Below are 12,527 nucleotides of genomic sequence, written 5' to 3'. Positions count from 1 at the left end.
TCGACACAATACAAAATAAATTTTTAAGATATTTATATTTGAAATTATATGGGATATATCCGTTTTATCCATTAATGTATCCAAGTCTATTTGTCATGGGTATGGTAGGGTACAATGAATTGAGGGTTAGGAGGGATTTTGCATTCGTATTCTACATCTTCAAGCTACTGCGAGGCAAGGTCTGGAATGCAGAGATACTGGGGAGGGTGAGTCTTTGCGTTCCGGAGAGGTATGTGGAGCGGCGGCGCCGGCCGCCGCTGCTGGTGGAGCCGCGGGCGCGCACAGCACTGCTCAGCAGAGCCCCACTCACACGAGCGATACGCACGTTAAATGCAATTTCTTTTAATGGTCTGGACTTGTTTGCATGTTCTCTGGGCGAGTTTACAAAGATAACGTTATGGACATTATGTTACGCTAGTGATTACTAATTAATTTATTTAATGGATTTGATTATGCTATTATTATTATTATTATTATATTGTAATTGATTATTTTAATGTGTTTGGACATGTATTTTGAAATTTGCTTATTATATTTTATTTTTATTTTATTCTGAAAATGTATGATGTAGGTAATCTAATTATTATTATTTGAATTATGGTAAAAGATTGGCACTACTATTATATTGGGTTAGCCTGTAACAATAGTAAATGTGTGTGTATGTAAATAAATAAATAAATAAATAAATAAATAAATATTTTTCATGATGCGTTTTATATTGAGTTTGTATTGGGATTCAGTGCTTGTGTGGTTACTTGGCTGCGGCCAAATTAAATTGCTAGTGTGTAAGATGGATGCCGATTAGACATGGCTCCAGTCCATTGCTGAAATTCAGTATCTTGACTGTTTTTTGTTTTTAATGATTGTTTATTATCTGACCGGCTCGATATTCGGTAGACTTACCTATTTGAGAATAAATGTACCTATACAATTATGTATTATGCTCTTTGTTTGTTCTGTGTGTTTAATTCGATTTATTAGGTCTTCTTTCTGGAAAACATGTTTCTGCTTTTCTTATTCAGTAAATATTTATTTCGATGAAGTAGGTATGTCGTCTCTGGCAGTACTTGAGCTATTGTGCGCGGTTCCCACATGTCGATATGGACAGACGGCTTTCACTGATAGTGGACAGACGGAACTGTAGATAAGGGGCTTATCTTTTGTTTCTATTGTTGATGTATGGATTCCTTCTACAATAAGTAAGTAGGTAGAGTCATATGTACATACGTATTTCCAATAATAATAAGTACATATGGTATCGAAACCAGTGAAATTTCTCTCGGAAAAAAATTAGTGTCTTCTTGATAGATTAGGTATTTTTGATATTATCATGTTGGCAGTTGTAATAATAAAGGTAGTGTCATGTTAAACGGAATCGAACCGTAGTAGCAAGGTAGTAAATGTTACCGAAAACCTCTTAACTACCTACGTAGATAGTAAATAAATGAAAAAAACATATATTAAAAACATTTTATTCATCTCTCGATACAAATAACTTACAAAACTTACATTAATACAAATTATTTGTACAAAAATCTGATTAATTTCTTTACATTACATTTTTACTTTGAAATATTTTTGGGATATTTAATTTTAAGTGCCTTACATTTACAATTACTTCATTTAGATTGTGATTACTTATTTCAAAGGAACCGCCAGCGGCTGGGTGATTTTCTGTTAATATTTTGCCAAACAACGGGCGTGACACGTCACACTCAATCGCCTACTGTTTGACAGACGCTAAATATTATGTTGCGTAAATATTAATATAATTGGATTCATGAACTTCTAATAAATATGAATGAGTATTGTCATTGGCTTTAATTTAGCTGCTACAAGAAATAAATATTGAGCAATCAATTAATTAACGGTACACTATTCACAACTTTCTTTAGAATAACGTGATTATTATTGCATAAATAACTTCAATTACGTAAGGCAATCTTAAAACTAACATATTTACATTTAGTATCAAAATCTGAACACGCTCAATAAAGTGTTATACAAAATAATACGATATACATTTGTACTTAGTTCCATTTACAGAATTTACTTAGATATTTTACCATTCTTATACAAACTTATCTAAGTTACATCTAAGTGGCAAAGTGGGATATGTCTTAAAATTAACTTTTTAACAAGATATGAGTTATAGTTACAAAAGCATACGATATGTGGATTAATTTACGCATATATTAAACTCCCGAATAAGTTAAAGCTGACGTTTATAATACAGACACTAACTTTAAGCCCCACGTGAACTGAATAAAGAGAAGCAAAGGCGTCAAAGCCATTCGGCGTGAAAGGTGTATCGATGAATGACGCATGTGGCAAGTTTAGACGCGATTACGCCCAAATTACAATCAAACTGCAAACAAATTTGTCGAAACCGCACGCTTTGATAGCGGGCCTTTGTGCGTCCGCGCACACCTGGCGCCGCGCGCTCACACCCCTCGGCCAAACCCACCAGTTGGCCGATTAAAGCGATCTTTCTACATTGGAAGACGATTCGCGGTTAAAATTACGGTCTTAAAGTACTATGGCGTTTAGGGGCTAACCTATCAAAGAGTCAGTCTTTTCATCGGAGGTTGCTGTCACTAGGAGAGGTTGTGAGGCACTAGGAGGACCCAGGATCACGAGATGATACAGTTCTTGTCGTTTTGCGCATTCTTCCTCTGCCGCTCGCGGCGCGCGCACGCGACCGCGTCGTTGGGGACGTACGATATTCGAACTCCACCGTATGCTCTTCTCGTCGGTAGGGTATATGATTCTGCTGAAGACGACGACGAGGAGCACGTGCTGCAGTAGCTGCTGGCGTCGTCGTCTCGGACCTTCTCTCTTCTCACCGGCTCGTCCGGCTCGAAGGCCTCGTTGTCGTCTCCGCAAAATCTCACAGTTCTTCCGCCTCTGGCTTTCCTCGGAGATTTTCCATCTACTAAAGTTAATTCTGGCATCGATGACGAGTGGCCGGGAGTCACCACCGCCTGGGCTTCAACAGGATGAGGAGGTTTCCAGTCTTCTGGCGATTCCTCCTCTCTGTGTTCCTCCGAAGTCGGAGTCGGTTGTATTTGGTGTTCCGTCATGGATTGCTCTAGTCGCAAGTCTGCTAGCGCTCGATCTAGACTTAGGCAAGCGTGGGGCGGGGGCGGTGGGTGAGGTGGGGGTGATTCCGGCGCTAACGAGCAGCTGGGTTCGGAATCGGCGTCTATGTGTGGCGAGGGTTGTCTTTCAGGTGTTCGGGGCGGCGATTTGGGCGACGGGACTCGCCTCGGTCGAGGGACTCGCGAGGGTCTAGGTCCCGGGCCGGAGGAGTCCGACGGCGTCGGCGGTTCTCCCTTCGAGCAAGCAATGGAGCAGAATATGGCTCCTTTGCGTGGGAGGAAGGGGCGGCCGAGGAGGCTGGCGCGGCAGGTGTGGCAGGCGAAGCAGCGCTCGGTGGCGTGCCAGTGCTGGCCCTCGTGCGACATCTGGCCCTGGTCCACGCCCACGGGCTCGCCGCAGGCGTCGCAGTACTCGGCGAAGCAGGCGTCGAAGCAGGGCAGGCAGAAGGGCCGCGCCTCGCGCATGATGTACCGCTGGCCGCCCAGCTGCCGCGCGCACTCGGCGCACGCGAAGTGCTTCATGTGCCACGCGCGGCCCTCCGCCTCCGTGCACTCGTCTGCTAATATTATCTGTGGACAAGGATAGTCTGTTAGTCGAAGTAAGCTAGATTTAGATCAGAGGGTCCAGCTGTCAGAACATTCGAAAGGAAAGTTTGTAGCTGAATGCTTAGTCTTGTGTCTTATTTTATTACCGTTGAAAATACTGCTATTACATTGGAAGGTTAAATAATGTGGTACAATACGCAAGTGAATGAAAGAAAAACACACAAGTACAGTTTTAATAAGACCAATAGTCTATACATATTTATTGTGATAATAACGCAACCCAATTCAATGATTTCTCTGAGCTCGTGTGTTAACCTCGTGACGTGCAACACAATGCATGTCCATTACCTCACCTGAAATCATGACAAAGTAGCGTTAAACCTGCATGAATACAATTATAATTTCTCGTAACAAAATTACGAAAATGGGACGGTTTGTTAACCTGTGCCGAGTCAGTGGCCTTAGCAAAACGTTATTAAATCACGAAATCGGAACTATCTCTTCGACGCGGCGGCGGACGCGCCATCAATCATCAGCTCACTCCAATTAACCACCCTGACCGACTCTAATTAATTAGCTGGATAAACAAGCTTAATTAGACATTATTATTCATCGCTGTTATCATTCACATAGCGCGGATGAGACAGCCAGTCCAGTTGATGTTCAATTATTCCAGTTTATTTTTGTAAACATACTAAAGTTTTATCCAATGTCCATGAAGGTGATTGTCTGTCTCTATTTTTATTCTGCAACTTAATTTTTTAATTTTCATGCAATCCTATTAGTCCAGTAGAATTAGCTTTTAAATCGGAAATAATTCCTACAAAAGATTTTATTGTTTTAATGGCTTCATTGGTTGCCCATTAAGACTCTCCTAAGTTTTCGACTTCGACGGAGTTGTGCTTAAGTGGTGGGGGCCCCCGAAAGGGGCATTTTTTCGGTTTTCCGGTTATACCGCGTAAAGGACTTACCCTATCAAAAAGTGGTCTTCATGACGGTTGAAGGGCACTTAATCCTGCATTGAATAAGACCAAATTCATATGTTTTGGACAAACCGTTCTCGCGCTAAAGTTCGGCAAAGTAGAAAATATACGTATAATTAATGACCCTCTCCATGTCCAATGGTTTGTTACCCACAGGCTTCTAAGTCTTGAAAAGGGCCACCTCAACCAGTGTAACCCTTTCAAGGCTTACGAGCTTGATGCGCCTATCCTTGTTCGTCCCAGCCGTTCCTTAACTGCGGTTGCTGCACCTCTTCCTGGCACTCACCTGAACGACTCTGTGTTACCTACTGTGGCTGCCCCTCTTTCTTGTATCCTCCTGCATGACTACGTTGCCTAGCCGTATGCCTGGTCTAAGGTTCGACGCCAAAAATCAACAACAACAAGTTCATATTAAAACGCTGAAGAGTTTTTTGTTTGTTTGTTTGAACGCGCTAATCTTAAGAATTACTAGTTTGATTGAAATCATTATTTTTGTGTTGAATAGCTCATACATTGAGGAAGGCTATAGGATATATACAATCACTCTACGACTAATAGAGGCGAAGCAGTAAAGAAAAATGTTGCAAGCACGGGAAATAGTATTTAAACTATTTTCACTCGTACGAAGTTGATTTTGTGGCGTCGAACCTTGGACCAGGCATATGGCTAAGCAATGAAATCGTACAGGAGGGTACAAAGAAGAGGGGCAGCCACATTAGGTAACACAGAGTCGTTCAGGAGAGTGCCAGGAAGAGGTGCAGCAACCGCAGTTAAGGAACGGCTGGGACGAACAAGGATAAGCGAATCAAACTCGTGAGCCTTGTTAGGGTTACACTGGTTAAGGCGACCCTTTACAAGGCTTGGAAGCATGTGGGTAACAAGCCATTGGACGTGGAGAGGGTCATTAATTATACGTATATTTTCTACTTTGCCGAACTTTAGCGAGAGAACGGTTTGTCCAAAACATATGAATTTGGTCTTATTCAATGCAGGATTAAGTGCCCTTTAACCGTCATGAAGACCACTTTTCGATAGGGTAAGTCCTTTACGCGGTATAACCGGAAAACCGAAAAAACGCCCCTTTCGGGGGCCCCCACCACTTAAGCACAACTCCGTCGAAGTCGAAAACTTAGGAGAGTCTTAATGGGCAACCAATGAAGCCATTAAAGCAAAAAAATCTTTTGTAGGAATTATTTCCGATTTAATCAATTTTTGTGTTTAATTCTACTGGCCTATATGCATATTTTCAGAACTTCGCAAAGTTAGACCTTAAAGCTTTTCTGAGCTATGTTCAATAGAACAATATTTTAGTGCTTTTGTATCTTGAAGATTAGTATGTCTTTTTGTTGATAATTTGACAAACATTTATGTTCGTTTAGTTGTTGCAATTCACGAAGGCGAGTGAGCTCTACATGTGTGATGGATCGCTACTGTTCGTTTTTCGAAAGTTTTGATAGACATCGTTATGTGCATGTACACTATCGTTATGTGCATGTACACGCAATCACACAAGTAAAGCTCACTCGCCTTCGTGAGTTGCAAGACCACCGTGAGTTGTACACCACCAAGTCTGCGCATCTACATGAGTAGTCTGTTCTCCCCGGGCTGTGGCATTGGCGAAGCTTACATAGGTTGGGTGCTGTCGACCCCAGGAAAGTTGTCCAAGAGACAATGCCTGACGCGCTCCCACGGGCCCGCTAATGGCCGGCGTTATTAATATTTCAAAACGGTATTCTGTGTCAAGCAATGCAAGTGATGGACTGAACTTATTGTACTTGATTAATTTTATGTTTCCGAAAATGTGGAAAAATCTTTATTGGGGCGTTTTTTGGGATTTTTTCTTACTTATTTCTGAGATTGGTAGCGAATGTGAAATAGTACTAAATGGTACCCACTGAAAAGTGATCACATCTTCATTATATGATGATTATAACGATATTTTGGGTTTAACGGTATGATTGTACGAGTTTTGATTTTATTTTTGGTGGTAGGATTTTATTGTGGTACGAGTGTAATATTTAGACAACATACTGAACGATATGGAACGAACTAAATTGATTTGATGAGTTAATGAATATTAACTGTGCAGTTTAACGCGCTCATTTATTAATGCCAATTTAAAAACTGTACGGTATCAAGTAATGTAATTAAGGACTGAAAGCCAAGTTGTGATTTTACCTTATACCTACTTCCATTACATACATACATTTTATAGTTATAAGAGCCAAAAGAGTGGATTTTATGTAAGAATTTTGCAATTACCGATCTAAATATTATAAATGTAATTGAATCGCTATCTTCAATTAGTGATTTGATCATTAAAATCGCTTCCGATTAAATTTATTGACATTTCTGTAATTATTTCACGTTTTGAAGGTGAATAATCATATTATTATCGTTGTTTAATTCATTGGTTTTCAGCGTCGTTGCTTAGGTTAGTGTCCGAAGACAGTTTTTATATTTACGATTTTAATTGTTTTTTTATTTAGTTAATTAGTACTTTAATTACAATTATCAGGTTTATTAAGTACGTATTCAAGGACATTATAATTTATTATGTCAATAAATCATGCGTGTAATATTTAACGCGGTTATGCAATTGAATAAGTAATATCATAACTAATTCATTTATGTGAAGGTCGAGCTGAATTATATCGACTTTTATTAAAATAAACGAGTAATACGATTTTCCTCGTGTGTAGATTTCGCATTTTTTCCTAAGTTACGAAATAGTAGTTGTAGATGATATGGATATCGAACCTGTCGCCCGGAGGCTTAATTCAGACTTCCTAAAAGCTGGGGTCACGGGGCTCTCACTGCGCCATGAGAGCGGCGCTATCACGCTCATTATCCCTCTTGCGCAATACTATTGTGTCTGAACGAATGTTTGTCAAGACGCAGGCTCTCAACATTTCTGTGCCCTCTAACATACCTTAGGCTAAGTTTCCAACAAGGCAGAGCGAAGCAGAGAAGTGTTTTTAAATAACCAATCGGATTTCACTATTTCCACTTCTCTTCTCCGCTCCGCTCAGCTCCTCTTCACACCGCGCTGCCACGGCTGTCAAGTTCTATAAAAAAATTGACGGCCCCATACTTCTCCGCTTTGCTCCGCTTCGAAACCGTTCCGGCAACGTAAAAAAGGCCTACCGACTATTCTTACTGTTCCTGTGGATGTCGTAAAAGCCGTCTACGAGAGAAATATGCGAACATCAGGCCTTCCAAACCCGTCTGGCCAATATGGGAAGATTAAGCTGGAAAATAACCTGATGATATTGACTTCTACCCCTGCCGAAGCTTTTCGCCTCTACCCGTCTCTATTATACATATAGATGATGATGAGACCACGGAGCACGAAGCTCGCATTCGAATCTCTGATTAATCGTTTTTAATGATTCTCATTAGCAGTACTCAGTACATACTTATTGATATTTCTTGTACCATTTTACAGCTATACCAATTACAATATGAATAATGATACAAAATGGGAATGTTTTAAAGTGTACCAATAAATTTTAGTTTAATTATTCCCGTATTAATGATATTTAAATCGGTTGAAAGAGCAAGAGCGTGTTAAACGCTTTAGATGTGGAGTCGATTCTGTTTCGACGATATTGCCATACATTTATTTGCGGGCACCTTAATTGTAATAGAAATATGATTTTCTTTTGTTTAGAAACATATTTATTGGTGTCTTGCTTGAGGGTATTTGCTTAGATTAGAAAGTGATGATCTATAAGAACCCCCCAAAATTTATACTGCCATGTTGAGAACCACTGTCTGAAACTCTCATTTGTGCTTTTCCTTTAGCAAATAGTTTTCCACGTTCCTGTGACATTTGACTTTAATGGCGTTTTTATTATTTATTTAATTGCTCTCATTCATTTTACATTTGTAATGGTTTACGTTATCAGTGCTTGTGACATCGTTTGTTATACACAATCCAAGTAAGATGATTTGTGTAAAGTTGGTTTTAATGTGTTCCTGGCAAAGTGTTTTTCTTATATTTAACCTCATGGCTATGTATCCAGGTTTAATTATAAATATGTACTGTCTTTCTTAGCATTTAAAACTTACTAGTATGTACCTACCTAAGTGAAGCTAATGCCTAACACACATGTTATGGTTCTCATCACTCGAACTTTGTTTCTTTTTAGGTCTGAATTTAAATCACTTAGATATTTACCTTTTTATTGATTGGCTAACCTACTATTTGTACAGTTGGGCACAATGTGTAATTAAATTGAAATGATAAAGTTCATTATGTACTCCTTTAAGGTAGGTATTTGCGGTTTACTCATTACGTTCATGTTTCAAAACATAATAGCGTAATTTACCGGCGCCTCGGATTGACGTCAATAAGTATTGAGAATGTTTCCTCGAAGTTTTCACTTAAATGCGTAGTTTTTTAATTAAGTTGTTTTATGATACGGCTTTATGTCACACGGCTATAAATTAAACTGTACTTTAAGTTAATACTTCGTTGTAGGTACCTATTTATATTAAATTCTTATAATTCTTATATCTTTTAGTTTGTACGTATAACGGCTTAATCACATTTTAATAACAACTTGGTTTTGCCCGCGGCACCCGCGAGAATATCGGATCTTTCAAAACCCAGGATAAAAACTATCCTCATGAACCACTCGATCTATTGGTGAAAACCGCATGAAAATTCCTTCGGTTAAGTTTATCGCAAACAGACGGGATGGAGAACTTTGTTTTATTACGAGTACTATGTAGGTAGGAGTTATTATTATTTACGTTAAAACTAAACCAGGCACGAGTGGTCAGCAATAGGGATGTGGCTGATACAACATCCTACGTCCACGCGAGCTAAGGACGATTGCGCAACTCCACGTGATCGCGGAATGCGCGTGAATCATGCGCGAGAGTCTGTTCCATGCCGTAACTATAAGGGCCGTGGCGTAATCTGTGCCAGTAGGCTACTTCGAACCAGGTGCAAAGGCTAAAGAACTAATGTAGGCTAATAATATTTGTTATTACTGGGTCTAGGGCCTAATCGGCAAAGGTTCTTTGTTTATTATTAACACATTTTATTCAGGGCATTTAGACACGTCATTAATGTAGGTACTACTGGTACTACTTCGGTACGACATATAATGCAAGAAATTCAAAGTAACTTTTGTTGAAGGTATTTTTTATTGTGTTACGATTTTTAAGAACAAGAAATCTAACTCTTCAATACCAATTTCATTGCAGTCACCATAAGAAATATTTAGTAATTAGATTATGTAGCATATTAACTTTACGATAGTCAGTAGTTTAAGTAGTAGTATAGGCGCTACTTTACATCACTACAAGCCGGGCCTTCCCTACCTTCTTACTTCGTAACTCAACCCCCAACGTTGCCGGGATGTATTTCACCTTTCACCCGACAGTTGCAGCGCACTGCAGGCACGCTGCATTTCCCGGGACAGTCCGCATTGCCGCTAAAACCTTGACATTTGCCCAATGAAAGGCCTCTGTCATATGCTAATGAGCTTTTAAACATATGGTAATATTTTTCACCAGGGTTAGTGCAATTGAGTCAGCATGTTTGTTAAGTGTAATAAAGAAAATAATACTAGAGCGCATTACGATAATGATTCATAAATAACAAATTTTGTTGACGTCATATCTTAAGTAAAACAAACAACAGCCGTTCTAAAATATACCACAATTAAATGATAAATATTTATTACGTTTTCGTCATTACATAAAACAAATGTTTAATTAGTTGAAACACATTTCGTTTGCTTATTTCTCAATCATGGAAGAGATCGGATCAGCCAGCTAGTCTATACCGTCTAGACCAGTGTTACTCAAAGTCTACTGGATTCAAGGGGTAGGAATAAAAGGGTAAAATTATATTGGACATCTTTGGGATAAAAAAAATAAAACCGACTCCAAAAAACCTACACTAAAAAAAGTAGAAAAATAATTACTAATTACCTACTTATTTATTAGGACGAATTATTAATATTTATGTAGGTATACCATGATTGATACTTCTGGAGTCGGTGGCAAGATTATGAAACATGTAAAGTTTGCCTGCACCGACTCCAAAAGTATCAATCATGGTATACCTACATAAATATTAATAATTCGTCCTAATAAATAAGTAGGTAATTAGTAATTATTTTTCTACTTTTTTTAGTGTAGGTTTTTTGGAGTCGGTTTTATTTTTTTTTATAAAATTTTACTTATTTCTTGCTTTTTAGTTAACTAATTATTACCTTCATGTTACCACTGAAGGTAGGCAGTACATTGAGACCATATTCTTAATGTATATTATAAAAAAGTTCATCCCCAATTTTCCACCCTTGGGGGTGAAATATTTTCTTCAAATTCGCATGAAACCACCCTTTTGATAATACCTATTCAACAAAAAAATAATGGTTCAAATTGGTTCATAATCGGCGGAGATATTGCGTATAAAAAAGTTCATCCCCAATTTTCCACCCTTGGGGGTGAAATATTTTCTTCAAATTCGCATGAAACCACCCTTTTGATAATACCTATTCAACAAAAAAGTAATCGTTCTAATTGGTTTATAATCGGCGGAGATATTGCGTATAAAAAAGTTCATCCCCAATTTTCCACCCTTGGGGGTTGTTTTTTTTATTATTAAATTTAAATGGGACCACCCTTGAGGTATTACCTATACGCTGAAAAAAGATTTGTTCAAATCGGTTCATAATTGGCGGAGTTATCGCGTAACAAACATAGAAAAAAAAAAAAAAAAACATACGGGTCGAATTGAGAACCTCCTCCTTTTTTTGAAGTCGGTTGAAAATGGGGAACCACCATCAAACCTAAGGGGTCCTCCTAAAGCTGAAAAACGGATTGACTATTCGGATCTTTCGTTCCCACCACGACAAAGTAGAGTTTGACCGCCAATAAACTCTCTAGTGAAGGCTAAGTTTGTGTACCACATGTAGCAACCAAATGAAGTCCACTGCTGGACTAAGGCCTCCCCCAAGGATTTCCACAAAAACCGGTCCTGCGCCGCTTGCATCCAGACACCTCCCGCGATCTTCACCAGATCATCGGTCCACCTAGTAGGAGGCCTGCCCACGCTACGTCTTCCGGCCCGTGGTCGCCATTCGAGAACTTTTCTGCCCCAGCGGCCGTCAGCTCTGCGAGCTATGTGCCCCGCCCTCTGCCACTGCCAGCAACTGGCCTCTATGAGACCCAAAAGTTTGAGGAGCCTTGGTCTAGCCAGACTAGACTTCTGTTACGTCTCTACCCAGTGCAAGTGGGATGGCAACGAGATGCATCGATTGCATTGTCTCGCTATCGGGCGTGCTCGGGATAATCGTGTGATATCTCGAGAAGAAGTTTGATTGCTGTTTGTCGCGTCATGTTTTATTCTTATCGTTTCCATGATTCAGGGGTTAGAGTTAGTCTTCCGTTAGGAGGTTCTGTAGGCCTAAGATGCGCGCCGTGATAACTTTTATCGACGTCAATTTGTTTGGGCAAAATCGATAAAATGGCGTGATAACCACCTATCACGGCGCGCATCTTAGGCCTACTGGGTTCGATTCCTTGGCACAAAAAGTGTAAAATCACTGTGAATTGGTTCCCAATTTTCCCTTGTCCAAGCAATTGGATTTATTTATTTTATCTATCTACTACATTTAAATAACGGTGTAATCAGCAATTTTATTTGTATCACACTGTTTGATTAGTGGCCAGTCAGGTGTCGTTGTAACGGTTCTTAAGTTCTTATTTTTATTATTATTTTGCGAAAAACCTACAGCGCATAAAAAAGTCGGCGACTCTTTATCGTCGCGGAATATTTTTCATCGAGTTTCCCAGTCGATGCTACATCGTAATTTACGCGATAGTATCGATGCAACAACGTTGCTCGCTAGTTCCATATCTAATAAACTAA

The 12,527-nt window shown here is 39.4% G+C and overlaps 1 protein-coding gene across 1 annotated transcript in view; it reads right to left on the bottom strand.

The window, feature by feature from the left end:
- Positions 1 to 1,463: 1,463 nt before the first annotated feature.
- Positions 1,464 to 12,527, bottom strand: part of LOC135079786 (protein espinas-like) — a 177,640-nt gene continuing 166,576 nt past the window's right edge. Inside the window, exon 7 of the mRNA XM_063974386.1 lies at positions 1,464 to 3,671. Within this exon, the coding sequence (XP_063830456.1) occupies positions 2,634 to 3,671 (1,038 nt within the window). The 3' untranslated portion in view covers positions 1,464 to 2,633. The remainder of the gene's footprint in view (positions 3,672 to 12,527) is intronic.

The sequence above is a fragment of the Ostrinia nubilalis genome, chromosome 17 (genome assembly GCF_963855985.1).
Source record: "Ostrinia nubilalis chromosome 17, ilOstNubi1.1, whole genome shotgun sequence".
NCBI classification, from domain to species: Eukaryota; Metazoa; Arthropoda; class Insecta; order Lepidoptera; family Crambidae; genus Ostrinia; species Ostrinia nubilalis.
The sequence above is the reverse complement of the archived record's forward strand: the minus strand, read 5'-3'. Positions and strand labels throughout refer to the sequence as shown.